Genomic DNA, 24,794 nt, shown 5'->3' on the forward strand with positions numbered 1-24,794 from the left:
AAAAATTATATGTACTTAATTCAAACATTGACAAAAATTTATTATAAAAAATTTAATATTTTGGCCATAATTTCGAAAACTGTTAATAGAATAAATCAAATTCCATATTTAAAGTCCTTGGATAATTTCGCATAATTTCACTCATGACAAATAAAAACTAATCACATATTCGGAATCTTTGGACACTGTCGCACAGGAAAAACCTAATTTCCATGACCTTGAAAAATTAAAATTCAGAACCCGACTAGAAACAATTTCACGAATAAAAAAAAATACAAATTTTGGGTGGATATCTCAAAAATTATTAATGACAAATCAAAATTGAACAATTCTACATAAGAAAAATATAGTTTTGGTCCAATTTTTTGATTCTGAAACCGACAAAAAATAGCTCTTGTCAATAAACGATTTTGATGATTTAAAAAAAATAACAATTTTTTGCCGATGTTTCGAAAACTTTTATGGAAAAAACAAATACATATTTAATTCTTGAACAATTTTACATTAAGAATTTTGATTGTGTGACCATGAAAAATTATATGTAATTCAAACAGTGACAAATATTTATTATAAAAATTTCATATACTCGCAATCATTGAACAATTTTAAATAAAGAAACCTTAATTTTGAGTCTAATGGTTTTATTTCCTTTGTCCTGTATACCATCTTCGACGAAATTAAGCAAATATATTTTTCAAGGACAAGCATCACAAAATGGAAATTTTAATTTTAAATTAAAATAACAAAATTTGTGACCTTGAAAAATTAACTCAAACATTCACAAATTAAAAAAAAATAGAATTTTTAAGAGATATCTCAAAAACTATTATTGATAAATGAAAACTAATTACATATTGGGAATCCTTAAACAAATCTGCATAAGAAAAACCTTATTTCGGTCCAATTTGTTGATTTCTGTTAACGTAAAAAAATAAAAATTCAGCTCTTGCCGATGAAGGGTTTTGACGGTTAAATTACAAATTTCGGCCGATATTTCGAAAACTATCTATTACTGATAAAGAAAAACTAAACACATATTCGGAATCCTTGAACAATTTTACATAAAGAAACTCTAATTTTGAATTAAAATAACATTTTTTGTGATCTTGAAAAATTATATTTAAATTCAGTTAAAAATTAAATTAAAATTCAGTACCCGACTAGAAACAATTTCACGAACTTAAAAAAAAATGACAAATTTTGGGTGATATCTCAAAAATTATTAATGACAAATCAAAATTGAACAATTCTACATAAGAAAAATATAGTTTTGGTACAACTTTTTGATTCTGTAAGCGAGAAAAAATAAAAAAAATCCAGCTCTTGTCAATGAACGATTTTGATGATTTAATAAAAAATTACAATTTTTTGCAGATGTTTCGAAAACTTTTACTGTTATGGAAAAAGCAAATACATATTTAATCCTTGAACAATTTTACATTAACAATTTTGATTTAAAATAAAAAATTATGTGACCATGAAAAATTATATGTAATTCAAACATTGACAAATATTTATTATAAAAAAATTAAAACTGGCCAAAATTTCAAAAACTGTTAATAATGGATAAAATCAAATTACATACTAAAAGTCCTTGGAGAATTTCACATAAGAAAAACCTAATTTTAGATCAAATTTTTGATTTTGGTGGCCTTAAAAAAATTTAATTTTAGAAAAAATTCACAAATTTTCGGTGATATCTCAAAAACTATTACTGATAAGGAAAAATCAAATACATATTAGGAATTCTTGGACAATTTTACATAAAGTAACTTTAATTTTTATTTAATATAATAAAATATAACATAATTTATTATTTTATTCATCTTGAATGTTTTAATTCACTTTTTCTAAAACTTTTCATTAGACTTACCAAAAAAGTGTCATGACAATGTCCACAGGTCACCCTGCACATCCCAGGCATTGAAGGTACAGGCGGAGTGACAGGACTGGGGGCTAAATTAATAATTCTTTTACAATTTGGTCTTGGACAAGCAATCCTTTGTGATGAACTTTTACAGATTAAGAGGCAGTTACAGGGGCAACGCACATATTTTTTACCAGGAGGAGCATTTCTAATTGGCTGCATGAAAAAACAGTTCAGAATTACACACCACTTGAGACTACAACACTAGAAAACTCAAAATTTTTGGCCATTTACCTCTCCATCTATAATCATTGAGGAGGAAACAAACTGACGCAAAGAAAAAGAACGTTTTGTTTCCATTTTCACTGTTTACACAGGTCAAAGTTTCACTGATTACAAACTAGTCGGTATATTATAAAATGACCTCAATAATTATTTACTCAAAACAAAACAATGATCCACAATGATTGAATCAACGCCACATACCGTAGCTTCATTGCACTGTCCACATTTAACGACATGCTGGTCTCTTTTACCAGAAATATCAACCATTGCCTGACACACACGACATGTTACCATTGGGACTCCGCCACTCTCGGAAGCCTGATAAAAGGGCGGAGGCAACTCGTCGGGTCCGATTGGAGACACAGTCGCTTGTTGTCCAACTGTAAATCAACGACATGGGGGCTCAATTCAAACATTAAACAACAACAAAATGAATCATGTCATAAATATTGATAATGTCTTACCTCCTGTTTCCCCATTATAAGTTGTTGGTTCATTTGCAAGGAGAGGCTGCTTTTCACTCTCTTGTGCATCATACACGCCACTACTTTCGTTCATTTTTTAGAACAACGAAAATATCAGTATATTTTTATAAGCTTTGACACTTTTGACAGTTCTCCGGCACCATAAAAATCACTAAACAGGGAGGGTGCGTCTTGTCTAATGACAGGACACGATCCCAAACAAATCAATTTTAGCGACTCACTGTAAAAAAAACGTATGCAAACGCACTGAAATAGTTAAAATTTGTTCAAAAACTCACTTTTGTGTCCCTTATCCCAAAATACGCATCTAATTAAAGTTATCCTAGTGTTAAATGTCACTAACTTGACAACTAGTACTATTGGTAGCCCTGTTGAGGTTACCATGGTTACATCAATACAAATTTTTGAACTTTCTGTCACAATTTGTGACAAAGAATGGCATCAAATTTTGATGATTGTTCTTCAATTAATAGTTCGAGTGCACATTTAAGTGTAAGAAATCAAACAAGAGAAAAATTTGAATCATTACTTAAAGCTGCAGTACATAAAAAACGCTCCAACAAGTCCAGGGAACATCTTCTGAAAGATTTGGAATCGCCCACTGAAAGTGCTGAAAATTTATCGAACAATGTCGAAAAACTACAAAAAGCGAATGAAAATTATATTTTAAACAAATTTCTTGATCATCCCCAGGAAAATCAGCTTAAAACCCCGCCGGTGCCAAAACCAAGGAAAAAGAAACCTGCGTCTGTAACAAGTCAAAGAACATTTGAGGTAACTTCTCCGAAAATTTTAAAAAACAATAATGAAAGTCAAGGGAGCAACGCAACGTTCAATGTTGATGAAATAGGCGATGTTTTGGTGCACACCAGTCCTTTAAAACCAAAAGTTATTATAAAAGAAAATACCAAATCGAAATTTTCGGAAAGTGATGAGTCAAAAGAATCTGAAATAAAAGAAAATAAGAACAATAAGATCAAAAAAAGAGCAAAAAATCATGTTGATGAAGTTTTAGTGCACACAACTCCTTCAAAACCAAAGATTATTATTAAAGAAAAGATCAAATCAAGAAGTAGTGAAAGTGATGAGTCTCAAGAATCGGAAATAAAGGAAAGTAAGAACAAAGTTAAAAAGAAAAAAAAAAGAAAAAATGAAGTTGAAGAAGAGAAACAAGAGAAAAATTACACATATGATAAAATTGTGGAAATCACAATTCTGAAAACTGATCGGCTCCAATTAAGTTCTTTAGTAGTCCATCCTATAGTAAAACTTCACGTAATTGATGCAATAACAGGGAAATATTTCCCAAAAAGTGATAAAAACCGCTCCGTTGTATTTTTTTATGAAAACAATGATAATGATTATATTTCTCCAGTAATGACACGTGCTTATAATTTACAGGAAAAAAGGTAAGAAATTATGTTTCAAATAAATGAAATAATAACATTTGTAGAATTTTATATCCTTTATGGGAAGAAAGCATTTTATTAAATGAAGACTTTAAATACTTCAGGGATGAAAGTAATCGAATAATTTTGTTTTTTGAGCTTTTAGATTTCGTTTCTGTTTCAACATTGCAGCAATTAAACCAAAAAGGTGATTTAAATAGTTTTTTCCCAAGGGGGAATAAAGTGACGCTTTATTCCCTCGTGTTTCACTATACATATAAGTGTCCCTAAATATTTTGACATTATTTGACAAATTTATCATTTTCTTAGGTTATTATTATAATTTAGTTTTGTATACATACCGAATGGAAATGCCCTCGGCTCTCTTCAGTCGCCTCTGGTGTTACCTACAGTTAGAGACAAAATACTTTGGTCGTCACTTTTCTGACACTTTATTGTAATTCAAGCTTTAACGTTAAAATGAATGACAATTTCAAATTAATGACAGCTATTAGATTTTCCTATCAAAAATATGTACATACAACTTGTCAACTATGATTGACAGTAGCTAAAAATAAGGTTAACACTCCTAAAGCATGCTTTATAATTTAATGTCACTCAAGTGACATTGACGACCAAAGTATTTTGTCTCCAACTGTACATTCTCAAGATTAAATAGTTGTTTCATTCCTTGATACATAAATAACTGCCATGCGATCGAAAAAAAAAATAAATTAGAGTAGGCGACGATTAATCTTCTACAGTTGGCAACAACTTTTGCTGGAAATTTTCCACACAAACTGAAACTGAAAATGGTACAGGATTTTTGTAATAACATGCAACAATAAAAATTTTCTGCTCTAAAGTGAACATTATTTCACTCAAAATGAATAAAACGCAAACCTGAAGGAATATAATCACCGCCTACTCAAATTTATTTTTTTTTTCGATCGCACAGTAATTTTTTTTTCAGAGTGTGTGAAAGGTTGGCACAACATCGCGTTTGCGTTCCTGAAACTCGCTGGAAAAAATGGTGAACTCAACATTGGTAAAAATTTAAGACTACAATTGTATTATTCTCACCAAATAAGGAAACACGACCCACAAATTTGTAACGCTTGGGTTTGGTGGAAAAAGAAAAAATTGAAAAAATATCCATCCAGTTTATACATTGACATAAAATCGGTAATTTCGCCCAGTAAAGTTGTAGAAACTTTCCGTTCAAAAACACCGATTCAAAAAGAGACGAGTTCAATGAAACTTTGTGATGAAATTCAAAGTAATCAAATTTTAAATCCCGTTGCAATAGTGGAAAATACTTCTGAATTGAAAAAAGAAACACTGACTTGGTCTAGGAAGCACAATGAGATTTGTAAAATTCCAAATAAATGTTATGGAAAATTCAACAGTTTTGATCAAGGCTGTTTTGTTATGAAATTTAGCTCGAGTGGAAAATATTTAGCGTGTGCTGTGCAGAGTGAAAATTTATTTTACATTATTGTTTATTCGGTGAGTGTTATTTTGCGAGGGGCCGTTAACTTGAAAAAATGTGTACAACTAGTTCTAATTCCCAAAAAATTCCACCGAAATTACAGTAATTCCACAGAAATTACATTAATTCCGCATACATTTTGTTAAAATACATTGATTTAGGTTGATCGCTTAAATCGAGCCAAATCGATTGGAAATAGAACAAATTGCTTCATTTTGGCCGAAAACTGAGATTTGTTTAAATTCATATAATTTTAAATTAATTCCTGTAATTCCAACTGAATTTTTGTAATTCCAAAATAATTTCTGCAGTTCCAAATTAATTACAATGATTTCAAAAAATTCAATGTAATTTTAAAAACAAATTATCTCGGATAATTCCAAAACGAATTCCAGTAATCCATCGTAATTCCATTGTTTTCAGATTAATTCCTATAATTCCTAATTAATTCCGGTAATTGCAACTTAATTTTTGTAATTCTTAAATAATTCCAGTTATTTTGTTTTGCTACTAATGAAAAAATTTTTTCAGATAGTTTCACTAAACGAAGTTAGTAGATTTCCATCACATCAGGCAATAATTTATTGTATAAGGTGGTCCAGTGATGATGTCTTGCTCTTATCAACGAGTGCTGACAACACTGTTTGTATTCACAACATGTCTTGCTCTTCTTTTCAGGTATTTTGTTACATTTTAATAAATAGTCAAAAAAAATCACTCATTTAGTAATTAAAAATTGGGTTAAATTGCATTCCACAAAATTCGTTTTTGATATTTTTTTAGTTTTACCTCATGCCGTGTGTGAATTAGTTACTTACTAACGAGTTCGGAAAGACAATTTTCCCGCATTTAGTATAGTTCCGGAATTAAAATTTCGGGCAGTATTGGCATTTGCACACAATGTAAACTCTAAAACAACCTTTACATTAATAACCTCATTTTTTACTCTTGTCATGTTTATGTCATTTTGACTTAGAAAATAGCGTCACTGACAGAAAAGTTTAATTGTCAAATGTCAGTCAAGATGACAGTAAAAGGTGGTTTACAGTAACTTTTTGAAGTGACAGAAAAATACTGCCCGAAATTTTAATTCGTTGCACATATTTTTTTATTGCATATTTTGAATCTTTATTAAAAAATAATTGATCCATGTTTTTGTTTTTTTTATCTTAATTTTAGTACAAAAAAAAAAATATATCAAAAACCCATAATATGAAGTAAATTCAAAACGCGCGCGTTTTATTTACTGTGAGGTAATAGTCCAGCTTTGCGCTAATTGGCTGTTTGAATGTCGGTAACGCAGATTTGTTTTAAGGTTATATTTTGGTGTTTGTTTATTTTAATATCAGTGTTCTGTGTATACAATAATAATTGTGATGCCAAAAATGCATTAATTTAAACTTTGTGATTAAAAAACCGCTATATTATTTTACAGTTGTATTATTATTGTTACGTAGTAAAGCGGGAATTTATCTCGGGTTTAAATTATGGTATTTCAAACTCTTCTAAGTTAATTTTATTGATGGATGGCTTCTTTGTAACGAATAAAAGTAAAAAAAAAAACACAAAAACTCCGATAGATGCAACGACCATATTAACATTATTTAGTCATATACTATTTGGTGATTTGGTAGCCCTGTCCGTTACTATGGTTTTATGAAAACAAAATTTGAAACACTAGCGCTATTTTCTTTTGTAATTTTTCAAGTTTTCTATGAAAAAGATTTCTGACGAAATTTTGACGCCGCCAGAAATTAAAAAAGACATTTGTTTTGTCATCTAATACCAACCGTACAACGCTATTTCCCCTAGTCCTTGTTGCAAAGTAAAAAACACCGCGGAGCGGGAAAAACGTTTTTCAATGCATCGAGAATAAATGGAAAACTTCTGTTTCCAAAAAAATATTTTTTTGTTTCCAGATTTTGCCACATCCGTCTTTTGTGTATTGCTGTAACATAAGTACGGAAAATGTGATAGCTACTGGTTGTTACGATGGAATAATAAGAATTTGGAACCAAACACTTGATAAAAAAACCGAATTTCATTTGTATCAAGAACTAGAAGCTCATAAAGGATACATTACTTCTCTCTGTTTTAACAAAAAATCGAATATTTTAACCGGAGATTCGATAGGTGTTATTATGGAATGGCAAAAAGAAAAAAACGACTGGATGTTGAAGAGGGAAATAAATCTATTGGATTTGAAAGAAACAGTAATAAACCAAATATTGCTATTTCCTAATGAAAAAAGATTATTAGTTCACTCTCGTGATAACACAATTCGAATAATTGATTTAAAAAGTGGATGTGTTTTACAGTGGTTGCGTGGAGCGTCCAATAAGAGGTTTTTTTTATTTTAATTTTCCAAACGATTTATGTATTTTTTTTAGGTTTCAAATATTTTGTACCATTACACCGTGTGGAACTTATGTTTATTCAGGCAGTGAAAATGGATTTGTTCACGTATGGAATATAAAAAATGGACACGAAGTTGCTGTATATCTTCCTTATTTGTCAGACCATCAATTTTTAACGATACATTGTGTTGATTTTCATCCACATGATAACTTGGTAGCGATCTCTCATTATGGGAAAAATTTGCCCATTTTAATATACTGTTTCGACAAGAATATCGAAAAACCTGAGATTGGTCTCACTTTTAAAGAAAACGAAGTTGAATCCGTTAAAACTCATCAGTCTGCGAAAGAATTAAAATTAAATGGGAGTATAAAAAGAAACAAAAATGAAGAAAAAATAGACTTTAAGAGCATTTTACACAAAATGGATGCGGTACTTACCTTACAGAAAAACTAATAAGTTAATACTTTTATTTACTATATCTTGTTAATTTGATATACACAGTGATTCAGGTAACATTTCACAGCTTTTTTCTATGTTCTATGAGAAAAAATAGAATTGTCAAATTCAATATTGTCTTAGTTCTTTTGTTTCCGATGTTGTCGGATTTTATTTATTGTTGGATTTGCTACATATACTGAAGGGCCAAAAACTTAACCCAAAATCTAACCTTTAAAGAGCTATATCTCGTGAAAAAAAGGCTGAAACAATTTTTTGTCATAGGAATTTTTAACTCAGATGTCCTTTATCACGACCCAAGATAGATGGCCCGAGTTTTAAAAGTGATTGTTGTCACTTTGGTGAAAATTACAGTTTTGTGGCAGCATTAACTTACAATCTTGACTTAAAAATCGACTGTGTTTGGGAAAATAGATACAAAATTTGTAAATATGATGTTAATTTTGCAGAATTACATATGAAATTACATATGAAAAAGCTATATACCCTTAAATGGCAATTATTGTAATAAATTTGTATTAATTCATGAAATTTAGTGTTTTATTTAAAATCCATCAAAATATTCTATCAGAGCTGCAAATCCTCCAAAAAATGAAGAAAGAAATAATGTTATTATTTATTAAATATACACATTCCGATAATATCCTGTATATTGTCCGCCAGAACTCGCGCCCTAGAATTAATTAAAATAATTTAATTAAGACGATACAATTTTAAAACCGTAACTGCATTCTAGGTTAAAAAGTTTCTAATAATGTACACCATACAAAAATCACCCTGTGTTTTATTCCGGGTATTTCCTAAACATTATCGCTCTTACAGACTTTCTAGATTTTTAATTTTCGGATGTAGGTGTTTTCGGCCGTGACATATGCGCACGCGCATTAGACTCATTGTTGTTTTGGGGTGTATTTTGTAATTAATAATAATAATTATTGTTTATGTCAATCCCCACTGATATTAAATAATAAGAAGCATAATTTTTATTAGTGATAAGAAGACAAGAAGAATTATTAGTTCATACACAAAGTTTATGGTGGTATGTCTGAACTACCCCTTATGGACTCACAGGGTGACCCAAATTGGTGTTCCGAAAATGTGGGGTAGTTGGAGTCACGTTTAATCAGATTATGAAACAAATCAATAAATTGTGATTAGATTAAGTTAAAACGCAAAGCGTAATAAAATCGTCAATATGTACACAAACTTGACAATTTTTTGTGGTAAGTCTAAAACCCCCAATTATCACAAACGAAATAAATTCTCGTAGCAATTCTAGTCTGCTGTTCAGCGTCCAGAGTCTTAGAACTAAGCGACAAATTTTCGGAAATTTACAAAGAAGGGGGCTTTTGGTTGGTCAAATTCTACGCCCCCTGGTGTGGCCATTGTAAAAGACTGGAACCAGTTTGGGCACAAGTCGCCCAAGCACTGTACAAAACCAACATAAGAGTTGGTCGAGTAGACTGTACAAGATTTCCAACATTGGCCACCGAATTTTCCGTAAATGGCTTCCCCACTATTAAATTTATCAAACCAGGGGAGGATTTCACATTTCATGGAGACAGAACCAAAGACGACATTGTCAATTTCGCCATACGGATGGCAGGGCCCCCAGTTCAAGACGTAACAAGATCAGAAAGCTTAACAAACTTGAAACAAATGAATCAGTTATTTTTCATGTATGTGGGGGAGCAAGAGGGCCTCCTATGGGAGGCCTACTACGACGTTGCGAGCAAATTACAACCACATGGGTTTTTCTATTCCGCGAGTAAAGAAATCGCGAAACAACATGTCGATATTGATGAGCTCCCTGCTGTTTTTGTGTATAAAGAAAGTTTGCATTATTTTTACCCAAGTAAGAATCCACTGTTTAATTAAATGAACTAACACAGGGCGACAAAAAAAAGTCATGTCGTGACAACTTTACATATTATACAGGCTGTATTATGAAAAACGCCCCAAGCCATAACTCCATTATTTTTAAAGTTATGACAATACTTAGAACAAAGTTGAACATTTTTTGTCATCTATCGTTTGGGATAGATGCTAAATTAATGCTGTTTTCTGTTTCACCGGAAATCACATCAACTTTATTTTTTTTAATGGAACAACTTGTATATTTTACCACTTTTGGATTCTTTGTTTAATTGTCTTTTAGAACAAAAAACTCTTTATTTGCTTTAATTAGTACGCAGGTACTTTTTATTTGTTTTAAGAAAACAAACAGTTTTTTGTTTATTCTAATTAGAACAAAGAAGGTGCAATTGACCATTTTTAAGCAAAAGAAAAGTCTTAAAACAAATACTTTTATAAAAATGCAATTTTAAGTAAGATTAACATATATGGCGCAATACCTGAATAGCAAACCTTAACTTCAAAAAATCATATCTTAAAAACTACTCTGTATATTATTTTAAAAATTTGGATTCTTACTAATAAAAAGATGCTCTACACGATGGGAACGAAGAAAAAAAATTACTCGTAGGGTTTTTCTTAGATTACTTCGAACTTCTTCGAACACTGTTCGAAGAAAAGTTTGCCAATATTCAATTTCAAATTGCATATAATTCTAAAGGGCAAGTCCATCCCTTTAGAATGGTCTTAATTTGAAAGAAATTGGCCTAATAGTTATTGAGTAATGATTTTTTAAAGTTAAAGTATTTTAAATTCATTTAAATTAGAAAAAAATTATTTAGTTCAAAGTGTGTGGACTTTTTGAAATTTTTTTAGTGCATTTGATTTGTCAAGTTGTCACTACATGACTTTTTTTTGTCGCCCTGTGTAATTAAATTTTTAGTTGAATCCGGCCCTGTTGTGGATTTGAATGAAAGTGAGGAAGCCCAACATTTAAACTCTTCAATGTATAAATGGATCAATGAGGAGAGATTTGAAACGTTTCCTAAAATTACAAGGGGTAACATAAACGAAATCCTCCAAACTAAAAAATACATTGTTTTGGTTGTGGTTGAAGAAAATAAATTGCAACAAATAAGTCAAGAAATGTTGGAATTTAGAGACATGGTCGAGGGTCTTATTAGGAAGAAACGGGATAAATATCACAAATATTTTCAATTTGGTTGGGTTGGGAACCCTGAACTAGCAAATAGTATAGCAATGCAAGTGTTACCATTGCCACACTTGTTGGTTTTAAATTCAACCACAAACCATCACCATATACCAGAAGATGACCCATCGCAGTTAACTTCAGATGCTATTGATATTTTTCTTGAAAGAATTTACAATCAAAGTGTTCCAGTAAGTCACAATTTTTTTTCTTTTACTGTAGTAACAATTTTTCAAGGCTTATGGAGGAAATAGTCTTGCAGTTCGTCTCTATAGAACATATTTTGAGGCAAGAACATCGTTAGCTGATATGTGGAGGGGAAATCCTGTCTTGACAACAGTTCTTTTTGGTCTACCTCTTGGTTTCCTCTCTTTGATTTTATATTCGATTTGTTGCTCCGATATCTTGGATGCTGATGAAGATGAGGAAGAAGGTAAGTTTTCATAATAGCACAATGTAATTAATTAACATTTTAAATTTCAGAATTGTTACATGAGAAAAAGGAGTAACTAAAAAAAATAAAAACTAAAAGTTTCTAGTCCCGCTGGTGTGTTTACTTTGTTGTGAAATAAATTATTTGTAATTGAGAAAAAATTAAATGTAAAACCTAAAAGTCTTCATCTGAGTCTAAAGCAGCCCTTCTTCTGTCGAACTTAACAGTTGGTTTCTTTTGTTGAGTTTGGGCGTTGACATTTTCGAGGAGTGTAATAAGTTCGGTTTCTCCAATTTTGGAACAGATTTGTCCCGTTTGAGCCATTCGTAGCAACATGTTCTCCACCAATTTGCCCTTTTCGGGCTTTCCCAACATTAAAGTATTCACTGGAAGCAAATTTCAAAACATGAGATTAAAATCAAAATATATATCGTTTTTTGTTAAAAAAGGGGCCGTTAACTTGAAAAAATGTGTACTACTTTTAATTCAAGTTCAGAAAAATTCCAAAAATCCATCGTAATTCCGTTGTTTAATTCACCTATAATTCCAACTTAATTTTGTAGTTACAAATTAATTCTGAAAGTTTTTCGTAATTTCATTCAACGTAATTACAAAAAAAAATTAGTCATTCCAAAAAAATACCGGTTATTCTAAGAAACGTCTCAAATTAATTCCTATAATTCCAAATTAATTTCAGTAATTCGAAAATAATTCCATTAATTTTAAACAATCCAAAGATAATTGTAATAATTTCAAAAACATTATTAAATACAAATTAATTACTATAATACGAAATTAAACTCTATAATTCCAATAAAAAATTCAGTACAACATTGAATTATAATTCCAAAAAGAATTCCTGTAATTCAAAAAAAAGTAATAAAAAACTCCAGTAATTCACAAATAATTCCAATAATCCATCCTAATTCCACTGTTTTTAAATTAATCCACCTATAATTCCAACTTAATTTTCGTAGTTAAAAATTAATTCTAAATTAATTCCAATAAAGAATTCGACATAACACTGAATTATAATTAAAAAAAAAATCAGAAATTCCAGAAAAAATCTTGTAATTCACAAATAATTCCAATATGGTAAGGTTAGTTTTTTTCAGGTTAATTCCTGTAATTCCAATTTAATTTACGCAATTCCAAAATCCCTGTTATTCCATATTATCCGATTGTTCTAAAAAATTCAACGTAATTTTGAAAATAAATTATTTCCAATAATTACAACAATCCTTCCTAATTCCACTGTTTTGAAATTAAATCATATAATTCCAAATTAATTGCAGTAATTTCAACTTAATTTTTGTAATTACAAATTAATTCTGCTAGTTCAACCTAGTTTTGAAAACAAATCCCCGATAATTGCAAAAAGAATACCAGTAATTTCACAAAACGTCCAGTAATTCACGAATAATTCCGTAATTATAACAATCCATCGTAGTTCCATTGTTTTCAAAATTATTCCTATAATTCCAAATTAATTTTCGTAATTCCAAAATAATTCCTGTAATTATTAGTTCTAAGAGTTCAACGTAATTTTCAAAAAAAAATCCAGTAATTCACAAATAATTCCATTAATTTTAAATAATCCAAGGATAATTGTAGTAATTTCTAATACATTATTAAATACAAATTAATTACTATAATTCGAAAATAAACCATATAATTCCAACTTAATTTTCGTAATTCCAAATTAATTCCAATAAAAGATTCAACATAACATTGAATTATAATCCCAAAAAAATTCCTGCAATTCCAAAAAAAATCCAGTAATTCACAAATAATTCCAGTGACCCATCGTCAATCTACTATTTTCAGGTTAGTTCCGGTAATTCCAACCTAATTTACGTAATTACAAAATCCCTGTTATTCGAAATTATAGGTATAATAATTCAACGTAATTTTAAAAAGAAATTATTTCCAATAATTCCAAAAAGATTTCCAGTAATTCTATAAAATTTCAGCAATACACAAATAACTCCAGAAATTCCTGTAATTTCAACTTAATTCTTGTAATTCCAAATTAATTTTGATTTCTAAGAAATTCTACGTATCTCCCCTAATTCCAAATAAATTCCAGTAATTTAATAATTCCACGGAATTTGGATTGAATTCCAAAAATTTGTAAAATTATTCCTAATCCTAGAGTTAACGGCCCCTCGAACATAACCTAAAAGTACTCACATCGAGCCCTTGCAGGTTGGTCTAAAATTTGAGAAAGGATCGAATTCTTGGCATCCTCGTGAGCCCTAGCTTGTTCTTCCTTTCTTTTTTGTGAATTTTCATTTTCTGGATCTCCCTGAAATGAATAAAAATTAAAACCAAAAATTGTGTCGAAATTTGACCAACCTTATACTGTGATTGCAGTTGGGCCAAACGTTGCTTTCTCAACTCTTCTAAATCTGAATCACCCATTGAAACTCTATTCTAATGCTAATTATAAAAAATAACTTTTTAATTGAAAATTCTTCTAATGTCAAAAGTCACAACTGTCAAGTTTAGAGACTTTTTACTTTTTTCTAGGGGTTTTCACGATGGGAAGAGAAAATTAGTCAAATGTCAAATGAATGAAAATAGAAATTTAAATTTATAATTTTGTCATTAAAACTCGTTTTTAGCGTTAATCACAAAAATAAATCGAAACTCATCAAATTTACAGACTGCACTTTTTTAGGGATTTTTACGTCAAACGTCACATTTTTGAGGTTATGTCAAACGTCAAATGTCATCAACAAAGAACAAAAATAGATATTTAAAAATGTAATTTTGTGATATAAAATTGAGCCCTACGGTCAAATTAGTGTACAAAATATGGCAGACGAATATTCGTCATGGGTGAGAACGTTTAATGTTTTTCAGTTGTCGCAATTATATTTTAGGTGGGTTTGATTTACGTTTTTAATTTAATTGTGGGCACTGGTGCCCTGACCCTCCCCTCGGTGTTTGCGGGGGCTGGATGGCTCTTAAGTACAATTTTAGTAAGTCTTTTAGCCCTAGTCAGTTTCATAACAGTGACTTTTGTTATTGAAACAATGGCTTGTGCTAACGCCACAGTCCATTGGAGACGTGTCCAGTCTCACAAAATTGATGTAAGTTACTCAATTTTTTTTCTATTACTTATAATTGTTATTTAGGAAAGCGAAGTACCTGATGAGAGTGATTCCGAACCTGAAAACACAACAGAAGAAACAGCAATTATGAGTATTAATCGACGAACAAAACGCTATTATAATCTAAACACAAAAGTCGAATTAGGGGAAATGGCCAAACTCTATTTTAATAAATTAGGCCAATTATTGTTTTATGTCTCACTGTGTATTTATTTATACGGTGATTTAGCTATTTACGCCACAGCTGTTTCAAAAACAATAGTGGACCTCACTTGTAAAACAAATAATAATAACACAGAAGATTATAGTACTAAGTGTTCAGAATCATTAGATGTTTTAAAAATTGACATGTATCGTATTTTTGTGACAATTTTTGCGTTTTCAGTGGGTCCATTTACTTATTTTAAAGTTCAAAAAACGAAATATCTCCAGATTGTGACCACAGGTTTGCGTTGGTCGGCTTTTATCATAATGATAACATTGGCGGTTATCAGATTATCGAAAAATGGTCAAGAGGGGCACCCTGATTTGGTTCATTTGAGTGGTGTTCCTAGTTTAATTGGCTCAAGTATTTATAGTTTCATGTGCCACCATTCAGTTCCGGGTTTGATAGCCCCTTTTTCCAATAAACAACATGTGATTAGACAAATCGGTTTGGATTATTTGTCAATTTGTTGTTTTTATTTGTTGTTAGCCATGACTGGATCATTTGCGTTTGAAACTTTGGATGATTTATACACACTCAATTTTATTCCTACTGAATCGGACAATTCTGGGATTTTTATGGAAGTTATTAAGTATTTTCTGGGGGCTTTTCCTTTATTTACCTTATCTACGAGCTTCCCAATTATTGCAATTACGCTACAAAATAATTTAAAGAGTCTATTTCTTGATATTAATCTCATGGAGAGGTATAATTTTTTTATTCGTAGATTAGCTTTCCCCACTTTGGCTGTAGTTCCCCCAATTGTGGTGGCGTTTTCCACTCATAATTTGAGGACTTTGGTTGCTTTCACGGGCTCTTATGCGGGGGTTCTAATACAGTATATAATACCAGCTTGTTTGGTATATTTCGCTCGCCAACATTGCACAAGAAATATCGGGAATTATGACAATAAATATTCTAGTCCTTTTAGACATGTCTTTTGGTTCATTTTCGTGATTGGTTGGTCGATATTTTGCGTTATTTTTGTCACGGCCAATTTTATTATGCAAGAATTACATACAAAATGACTGATTTTTAGAGTTACAAATATGTATTTTTGTATACAATATTTGATAAATAAAGATGATGTTAATGGACTTTATTAAATTACAAGAGAATCTTTCATTTTTTTCCTTTACATATTCGGAATCCTTGGACAATAAGAAAAATCTGGCTTCGGCCTAAATTCTGTGACCGTGAAAAAATAAAATTCAATTCGGCGATGAACGATTTCAAAAATGACATGTTTTGGCCGATTTTTCGAAAACTATTACTGGTAAGAAAAAACTGTTTGGAATCCTTGGACAATTTTACATAATAATTTTTGTGACCTTGAAAAATTATAATTCAAACTGACAAATTTTACAAAAAAATATTAATAATGGATAACAACTAATTACATATTCAGAGTCTTTGGACAATTTCCCATAAGAAAAACGTATTTCGGTTCAATTTTTAATTTCGGTGACTTGAAAAAGTATAATTTTTATATCGGAGTAGAAACGATTTCACGAATTTTCAAAAAAAAAAAAAAAAAATTAAGTGATATCTCGAAAACTATTGATGATTCTTAAAAACTAATTTCAAATTTGAAATCCTTGGACAATTCTGCATAAGAAAAATTGAGTTTTGGTCCAATTTGTAGATTTCTGTGACCGTGAAAAAATAAAAATCCAGCTCTTCTAAACTAATTACATATTCATATTGAAAATCCTTGAATAATGTCGTATGAAAAAAAAATTCGGTTCAATTCTCAGATTTTAGTAGCCTTAAAAAATTATAATTCTAGGATCGGACTAGAAATGATTTTAGGAATTGTAGAAAAAAACTGACAAATTTTGGATATTTCAAAAACTATTAATGATGAATAAAAAGTAGTTATAAGTATATTGGGAGTCCTTGGACAATTTTGCATAAGAAAAATCAAGTTTTGGACCAATATGTAGATTTTTGCGACCGTGAAAAAATGAAAATCCAGCTCTCGCTGATGGTCTAAAAAAATTACAAATTTTGTCCGATATTTCGAAAATTATTACTGATAAGAAAAAACTAAATAAATATTTGGAATTCTTGGACAATTTTACATAACGAAACGTAATTTCTGTTTAATTTTTAATTTCGGTGACTTGAAAAAGTATAATTTTTATATCGGAGTAAAAACGATTTCACGAATTTTCGAAAAAAAATACTAATTTTAAGTGATATCTCGAAAACTATTGATGATACTTAAAAACTAATTTCATATTTGAAATCCTTGGACAATTCTGCATAAGAAAAATTAAGTTTTGGTCCAATTTGTAGATTTCTGTGACCGTGAAAAATAAAAAATCCAGCTTCCCGATGAACGATTTTGTCGGTTTAAAAAAATGAGAAAAAAAAACTAAATACATATTCGGAATCCTTGGACAATTTTACATAAATAAACTCTAATTTTAAATTATGGTAATAATTTTGGAACCTTCAAAAATCATAATTGAAACACTGAGAAATTTTACACAAAATTTAACGTTTTGGTCAAATTTTCAAAAATTGTTAATAATAGATAAAACTAATTACATATTCATATTCAAAATTCTTGAATAATGTCGTATGAAAAAAACCTAATTTCGGTTCATTCTCAAATTTAATAGCCTTAAAAAATTATAATTCTAGGATGGGACTAGAAGTGATTTTAGGAATTGTAGAAAAAAATTGACAAATTTTGGATATTTCAAAAACTATTAATGATGAATAAAAACTAGTTATATATTGGGAATCCTTGGACATTTTGCATAAGAAAAATCAAGTTTTGGACCAATCTGTAGATTTTTGCGACCGTGAAAAAATGAAAATCCAGCTCTCGCCGATGGTCTAAAAAAATGTCAAATTTTGTCCAATATTTCGAAAACTATTACCGATAAGAAAAAACTAACAACATATTCGAAATCCTTGGACAATTTTACGTAAAGAAACTCAAATTTTGAATTAATATAATGATTTTTGTAACCTTAAAATACATATAATTCAAACACTGATAAATTTTAGAAAAAATTATTAATAATGGATAACAACTAATTACATATTCAAAGTGCTTGGACAATTTCCCATAAAAAAAACGTAATTTCGGTGACTTGAAAAAGTATAATTTTTATATCGGAGTAGAAACGAGTTCACGAATTTTCGAAAAAATTTACAAATTTTTATTAAAATATTAATGACAATTAAAAACCAATTTCATATTCGGAATCTTTAGACGATTCTACAAAAGAAAAATCGAGTTTCGGTCCAATTTTTTGATTTCTGTGACCGTGAAAAAATAAAAATCCAGCAAATTAAGGATTTTATCGTTTTAAAAAAGTGAGAAAGAAAAACTAAATATAGGTATATTTGGAATCCATAAACAATTTTACATAAATAAACTCCAATGTTAAATTATGATGATAATTTTGGAACCTTCAAAAATCATAATGCAAACACTGACAAATTTTACAAAAAATTTAATTTAATTTATCGGAACGAAGTGGAGATAGATACAGTTGGCCGTGGTTGATGTTAATGGATTTTATTAAATTACAAACTGGTGTTAACAAGAGAATTTTTCATTTCTTTCCTTTACTTGTGGACCCTTGTTTGGCCTTCCTCTCCTGTTGCATTTGCTTCAGTTTCATGTTGAGTTTAGTTTGGGCTTGTGAATGCTTTTCTTGTGTCAACTTCACATTAGGGTGCAAATATTTCTGTCTTTCGTCTTTTTTAACAGCGTCCCCACAGCCGTGAATTTCGGGAAGTCCATGAGTTGGGCAAAATCTTCCCTTGCAATATTTACATTCAATGGCAAAATCATTGGTTCGATTTTTGCATTTTATAAATGAACAAGTGTTATCAATCTTCTTAACCTTGTTTAGAACTGCGTCAAGATCGTTCGAACTAGTGGCTTGTTTCAAATCCTTTTCTTTATTCTTCACTTTGGAATTTTCCGTGATTGTTATTGTTGACATTTTGAGGTTAGGGAACTGTCACTGTCAAACACTTGTCAAAAATATTGTATTTCGTATTTTTGGCTTGAGAGGGCGCTAAGGTGTTGTCAGTGTGACTCAAAAATAGAAGAATAATGTTGCTAAACTGAGATTTTTGATAAAAAAGCAAAAACACAAGTGAAAATACTAAATATTGTTTTTGTTGCCATTTTTAGGTTAGGTCAAATCTGTCAAGTATTTGTCAAAAATGGCGTATTTCTTATTTCTGGCTTGAGAGGGCGCTGCGATTAGTGCTCAAGAGAAATGTCATTTCGTCGCAAAAATGGTTGAGTGATGTTGTCGAGTTGAGACATTTGATAAAAATTGCGAGATTTTTACGAGAACACAAGTGGAAAAATGTGTTTTAAAATGTGACATGTCATTTGGTTAAATCTCAATTTCGTTGAAAGTGTTGTGCACAAGACAACTGTTTAGTGTGTTTCAGTGAATGATGTTTTTGTTTTTGTGAAAGATTTGCAAATTATGGAAAAACCATGGGGAGTTTTGGGTCTTTACATGGGGCTACTGTTTTGTGGATTATGTAATGGATTGCCCATTAATCTGGAGAACACCGTAGCAGGTGAGTCACCAGTTATGGTCGTTTAATAAGCCCACTATCACTTTCATGGACAGTCCATAAGTTTTATTAATCAATCATTACCGTTCACTAAATAAATCTGCATTATTGTAAACTGCAACTTGCAGTTATTATATCCGTTAATTGAACGGTTATACAGTTATTTTTTCAAACAACTTTGCTTAACCATTATTGAGTTTATAATAGTTGTATTTTTAACCCATTCAAGGTTTTTTGATTGTTAATCGTGTGAAAAGTTTGCAATTAAAACACTATAGACCCATTTTGAATGTCCCACTATTTTTTGTTAAATCTGCGAAGTTTCATGTTGGTAATTATTTTATGGGAAACCTTAAATTGTGTACAATTTAATAGCTATTAACATACCTAGGGTGTAATGAATGTCATAACAGCTGCAGATGTCAGACATCTAAGGCTGTTATGACATTATTACATCCGTGGTTTGTTCAAGATTTTATTGGTTTCTGTCGAATAAGCTAAAAATTTGAACAAATTAAATCCAAAAATTCTAGGATGTAATGACAACTGCAGATGTCAGTTTACAATTTTACAGTATCGATATGTCAGTAAAAATGACATATCGATATTGTAAAATTTTACAGTAATCAATAAGGTTATGCCATAGTTACCAGACTATTTTTGTGCATGTAACATTGCTGTTAACAGACAGAAACCGATAAAATATATTTTATCGAATTATGTAAGCGACACTCGAATTATAATGCATTCGTTCATAGAAGTAAAAAATAGTATATTACAATCGGGATGGAGAATATGTCATTATTTTGTGGGGTGTTTAGTAATTTATTCACAATCATATTTTGTTTAAATAATAAAAGATCTGTTTCTGTCAAAGTTTGGAGTAAGATCCAATCGACGACGTGCGATTTTGTCATTTGACAGAATAACAAATAAAAATGGTCTGAAACAGAAGTTGATGAAATCTCATTCAAATAATTACCAGTCAGTGTCGTAGGGTAGAAAATTTTATTTAAAAATAATGAACTTTAATTTTGTTTGTCCGAATCTGAAAAATTGAAATTGAGATTGTCATCCTTGATGAAAATAGTATACTAAAAGTGAATGTCTTATGTCAGGATAAGTTTTTGCTGTGCAAATGACGTTTGAAAATTTGATGGACTAATATAAATTACAAATTACTTTCCGACCAAGGGATGTAAAGTTTTTTTCGTTGTATTATGTAGTTATGGTATGAATAATACTCAAGAATTTACAGTCGTTAAGCTGTCAATAACATTGTGGTAACATTTCAAGTGTATTTTTTTTTAAATATGCAAATTTTTCTTCATGTTTTGTTGGGCCTTAATTAACTTTCTCGGTTGTTATAGCCTTTTTAGCAACTCTGAATTCGTAAATAACTAATTCGTAATTACTACATCTCATGGTCGGGAAGTAATTTAGTAAGATTATATCAAGGTTACGAGTTCATCAAATGTCAAAAACGCAATTTGCCAAAATTTTGATAAAAAACAGATATTTTATCGTTTCAACGAAATGTGATGGCGAATAAAATACTATATAAACCTCGAGGGAATGTCATTAATGACATATTTTTTACATCGATTGTGTGTGTATACTATTTTTATTGAAGTAAAATGCATAATTTTACCTTGTTGTTTGATGATATTTTCTCATAATAATAAAATGTAGAGTGTAGCAACATATACAGGGTGCGCCAGAACTCGGGCCCCAGAGAAAAATGCCATGTAAGGTAAGATACCAGGAACATTCATTCTATTTATAAAAATTTCGAAGTTATGAGAGTTTAAATTTTGCACTTTATTTCTGTTGGAAAAATAATTTTCCAAGTTGTTTTGCTACAAGTTATTCGTAGAAGAAACAAGGAAGTTGTATCCTAAATTGTAACTCTGTTTAATGTTATTTGTGGCTTTTATTGGTAACATTTTTGTACCTTTACTAAATAATTGTAAAAAAACATATACAAGATCATCAGTATCATTAAATAGACATAAAAAATGTCAAATGTCAAAAAATAAATGTCAAAATTTTTTGACAGGTGAAATTTTTTAAACATTTTTTCCATGTGTTTAGTATCTTATCTTACTTATCTTACACCATCTACGATACAGGGTGTTATGTAAATATGTATTCATACATATTCAATAATCTGTAACTTGTAAATGTAAAAATTTAAGAAGGAAAATAGGGTTTAACGTTAACAGTCTTGCTTGACGGAAGAATTTCTTGAAATTGTTGTCTTGTCTGATTTTTACTCTGAAAATAAACTGGAATTGAATGAATTGATTCTTTTGAATGTTTTTTGATCTAAACAAACACCTTGATATTGGTTTTTATTCTTGAAATTGAATTTGATTGAACTGAATTTTTGACAAATTATTTAACATTTGTCAAATTTATAATTTTCTTATGGTATTATTAATTTAGTGTGTTAGAAGAAAAGTTTTGTATGCATCTCTGGAATAAACGTTGTTAATTTATCGATTGAAAATGCCCTCGGTCCCTTTCGATCACCTTTCGCAATACTTATATTTTTCAGGTTAGTTAAATTCGACTTGATAAATGTAAAATATCTTATTTTTAAAATTTAAAACATTACAAATTATATTTAATCTGTAATTACAGACGAACTGAAAGAACTTTAGGGATTTTAATGTAACATTTGAGTCACATTTTTATGAATCATTTATGCACAATGAATCTGGGTTTGTAATAACTGAAAAAACCTGAACAAACAAACTGTCTTTTTATTAAAGAAGGTTGATTTTATAACGAATATTAATGAAGTGTCAAATTAGATAAATTAATATTTTTGAAGAGTGACTACCGTTTTGCTTAAAAAAATTGCAAATTCTAAATCAATATTATTGTAATTTTTTTTTATTACTCTATTACTTTATTATTACTTTATTGTTCATAGTATTTGCATGATGTTGCAAAACACAAATTTATGTAATAACATACTATGATTGTTTAGTTTAAATTTTTGTAACCGAAATCAATTTGAACCACACGATTAAAATTACGATGCATATTGAAGGAATAAAGTAACTTACGAGATTTAAGCACACGATTAAAATAATTTATATTTACACCTACGAGTATATTGCCTCTATAAAGGTATTTTTAGCCTCATTGGACAACATGACTTGAACGTTTAATTTAGGTATATAACTAAATGTAGGTTACATTTAATGAAATATTTACTTTGAAGAATAAATGAAAAATAATAATAAATGCAGAGATTTTTTTATCATGAAGAAGAATTTGTTAAGTCAATTGATTGCAGAGTGGACTAGAAATTAACGTAATGTAAGCACTCTCTGGTATTAAACACGCTTATTTTATGAAGAAGCAAAACCATTAGTAATGTGTTGATTTAGTTTTTAAGTAAAAGCGTTATGTAAATTGCCTTTGAAATTGATTCATCGTTTGTTTGTTATTGTTTACAACTTTTAATTTAAACAACACGATTTATAATTTACCTTAATTCTATTTACAATCATTGTCAGTAAGTTCTAAGTATAAAATTAATACTTAACAAATTTTTCTATGAACTAGATTCTCATAAATCATAAGTCATAATACAGGGGCGAGAAAAAGTTTTCGGTCACTACATACGAGTGTTTTATCAAGAATAAAATTTTTCGAAATTTTCTTTTGTTTTTGAGTTTTACAAAAAAAATATTTTTTTTTAAATAGCAACCCACTATAAAACAATTTTTCTCATAAAGGTTATGATCTAAGGATTACAACTATCTACTTCATATTTAATTTTTTCAAAAATTTTTTTTTACATAAATTGCAATATTGACAAAAAAAATTGCATAACTCAAAAGCAAGACAAAATTTCGTTCTCAAAATACGATCTCATTTTTATTACGTTAATTTATATTAATTATTATTTTCTGAAGACAAATGATTTAAAAAAAATCGCTTGGTTCCATACTTTATATTCACCCTGTATAATATTTCTTACAAAATAAATTACTTTGAGTTGAAACACGACGCGTAACCGAGTGCGTTAATAATTGAGCCCTGTAAAATGGTAAACACACAAGATTTGTATTAAACTTTTTGATCGAAAATCTTACACGTTAATGACAAGGTTACGTCAAAAAAATCGTGGTGGCTATGAGGCACCACCAGATGGCGCTATTCCAATTAGTTCCAATTCAGTAATTAAAAAGTTGTGTAAAATGGCATTTCAATAAATAAGGATACCTATATTTTTTGTACTCATTGCTTGGAAACAAAATTTTTCCATTTTTTCTCGATGAATGGAAAATAGTATATTAAAGTACAAGTTGCAGAAGGTATCAAATGACGTCATTTGGGTGCTGGAATAGACTTATTTTAACACCGAAATAAAGAAACGTTTTTCCCACACCACGGTGTTTTTTACTTTGCAAAAAAGAACGGTTGGTATTAGATGACAAAACAAATATCTTTTTTAATTTCTGGCGACGTCAAAATTTCGTCAGAACTCATTTTCACAGAAATATATAGAAAATTACAAAAGAAAATGGTGCTAGTGTTACAAATTTTGTTTACATAAAACCATAGTAACGGACAGGGCTACCAACTAACCAAATAGTAAATGACTAAATAATGTTAAATTATCTTTTTTTTAATCATTTTAAGTTATTTGTTACAAAAAATCAATCTTGTACCTATCTAACTTTTTCGGAAATGACGTCATTTGAGTGCTGGAATAAATTGGCGTTAATTTAATTTTAGTGAAAATCAGAATTATTTTTATTTTTTACAGCCGCCTAAAATTATTCCACATAAATGTCGCCAACCGTCGCAAAATTCTCTACAAAAAAAAATTTCGTTTTTTTTATTTATAAAATGAAATAAAGTGGCAAAATAGAAAAGATAGTATAAAGCAATTTAGAATTTGTGTTTGAACTTGTACAATCAGCGTAGAAAAGATTGTCCTATTGAGATGTTTGCAACCAAGATATTGCAATCGCAAAAAAAATACAAATTTGTTTTTGCTAATAATTGTTCAGTTCAGTTATTTTATTAAAACTAAATTAATCA

At 29.6% G+C, this 24,794-nt stretch overlaps 7 protein-coding genes across 15 annotated transcripts in view; 4 read left to right on the plus strand and 3 right to left on the minus strand.

The window, feature by feature from the left end:
• The window catches only part of LOC123004005 (type 1 phosphatidylinositol 4,5-bisphosphate 4-phosphatase), a 17,915-nt gene extending 14,924 nt beyond the window's left edge, over positions 1 to 2,991 (minus strand). Inside the window, exons 1-4 of one of the 2 annotated variants that reach the window (XM_044397110.1) lie at positions 2,916 to 2,991; positions 2,617 to 2,857; positions 2,354 to 2,532; positions 1,874 to 2,083 (exon numbers count right to left, since the gene is read on the minus strand). In XM_044397110.1, coding sequence (XP_044253045.1) covers positions 1,874 to 2,083; positions 2,354 to 2,532; positions 2,617 to 2,710 — 483 coding nt within the window. In that variant the 5' untranslated portion in view covers positions 2,711 to 2,857; positions 2,916 to 2,991. Of the gene's footprint in view, positions 1 to 1,873; positions 2,084 to 2,353; positions 2,533 to 2,616; positions 2,858 to 2,915 lie in introns of those variants that run through there. The other variant, XM_044397101.1, reaches the window with a different exon arrangement.
• Positions 2,992 to 3,052: 61 nt separating this feature from the next.
• On the plus strand, positions 3,053 to 8,865 carry LOC123015413 (jouberin-like). 4 transcript variants are annotated; one of them, XM_044415114.1, is made up of 6 exons: positions 3,053 to 4,046; positions 4,091 to 4,233; positions 4,999 to 5,534; positions 6,049 to 6,195; positions 7,437 to 7,861; positions 7,908 to 8,865. In XM_044415114.1, exons 1-6 carry the CDS (start codon positions 3,073 to 3,075, stop codon positions 8,329 to 8,331), a joined length of 2,649 nt encoding a protein of 882 aa, XP_044271049.1. In that variant the 5' UTR covers positions 3,053 to 3,072; the 3' UTR covers positions 8,332 to 8,865. The 4 variants fall into 4 exon arrangements, with proteins under 4 accessions (XP_044271049.1, XP_044271056.1, XP_044271065.1 ...); XM_044415121.1 differs by having other exon boundaries at positions 4,999 to 5,210; XM_044415130.1 differs by having other exon boundaries at positions 7,437 to 8,050.
• A 345-nt stretch (positions 8,866 to 9,210) lies between these two features.
• On the plus strand, positions 9,211 to 11,985 carry LOC123005060 (protein disulfide-isomerase TMX3). Of its 2 annotated transcripts, XM_044398674.1 has the most exons (6): positions 9,211 to 9,557; positions 9,605 to 10,189; positions 11,132 to 11,248; positions 11,306 to 11,589; positions 11,636 to 11,831; positions 11,882 to 11,985. In XM_044398674.1, exons 1-6 carry the CDS (start codon positions 9,530 to 9,532, stop codon positions 11,905 to 11,907), a joined length of 1,236 nt encoding a protein of 411 aa, XP_044254609.1. In that variant the 5' UTR covers positions 9,211 to 9,529; the 3' UTR covers positions 11,908 to 11,985. The 2 variants fall into 2 exon arrangements, with proteins under 2 accessions (XP_044254609.1, XP_044254601.1); XM_044398666.1 differs by having other exon boundaries at positions 11,132 to 11,589.
• On the minus strand, positions 11,856 to 14,526 carry LOC123005074 (programmed cell death protein 5). The gene is made up of 3 exons (XM_044398686.1): positions 14,190 to 14,526; positions 14,025 to 14,139; positions 11,856 to 12,217 (listed from the first exon to the last, which is right to left on the minus strand). Exons 1-3 carry the CDS (start codon positions 14,253 to 14,255, stop codon positions 12,006 to 12,008), a joined length of 393 nt encoding a protein of 130 aa, XP_044254621.1. The 5' UTR covers positions 14,256 to 14,526; the 3' UTR covers positions 11,856 to 12,005.
• On the plus strand, positions 14,350 to 16,268 carry LOC123005050 (transmembrane protein 104 homolog). Its single transcript, XM_044398654.1, has 3 exons — positions 14,350 to 14,675; positions 14,720 to 14,929; positions 14,975 to 16,268. The coding sequence occupies exons 1-3, from the start codon at positions 14,652 to 14,654 to the stop codon at positions 16,181 to 16,183; spliced, it is 1,443 nt and encodes a 480-aa protein (XP_044254589.1). The 5' UTR covers positions 14,350 to 14,651; the 3' UTR covers positions 16,184 to 16,268.
• Positions 16,269 to 18,501: 2,233 nt separating this feature from the next.
• On the minus strand, positions 18,502 to 19,353 carry LOC123007890 (DNA-binding protein SMUBP-2). The gene has a single exon (XM_044403387.1). The coding sequence runs from the start codon at positions 19,127 to 19,129 to the stop codon at positions 18,734 to 18,736; it is 396 nt and encodes a 131-aa protein (XP_044259322.1). The 5' UTR covers positions 19,130 to 19,353; the 3' UTR covers positions 18,502 to 18,733.
• Positions 19,264 to 24,794, plus strand: part of LOC123007849 — a 43,327-nt gene continuing 37,796 nt past the window's right edge. For 2 of the 4 annotated variants that reach the window (XM_044403333.1, XM_044403341.1), the window contains exon 1: positions 19,277 to 19,727. In XM_044403333.1, the coding sequence (XP_044259268.1) occupies positions 19,631 to 19,727 (97 nt within the window). In that variant the 5' untranslated portion in view covers positions 19,277 to 19,630. Of the gene's footprint in view, positions 19,728 to 24,794 lie in introns of all 4 variants that reach the window. The other 2 variants (XM_044403357.1, XM_044403349.1) reach the window with 2 other exon arrangements.

This window comes from Tribolium madens, unplaced genomic scaffold (assembly GCF_015345945.1).
Source record: "Tribolium madens isolate multiple individuals breed KSU strain unplaced genomic scaffold, Tmad_KSU_1.1 Scaffold_11;HRSCAF=98;Tcas5.2_LG3b, whole genome shotgun sequence".
NCBI lineage: Eukaryota > Metazoa > Arthropoda > Insecta > Coleoptera > Tenebrionidae > Tribolium > Tribolium madens.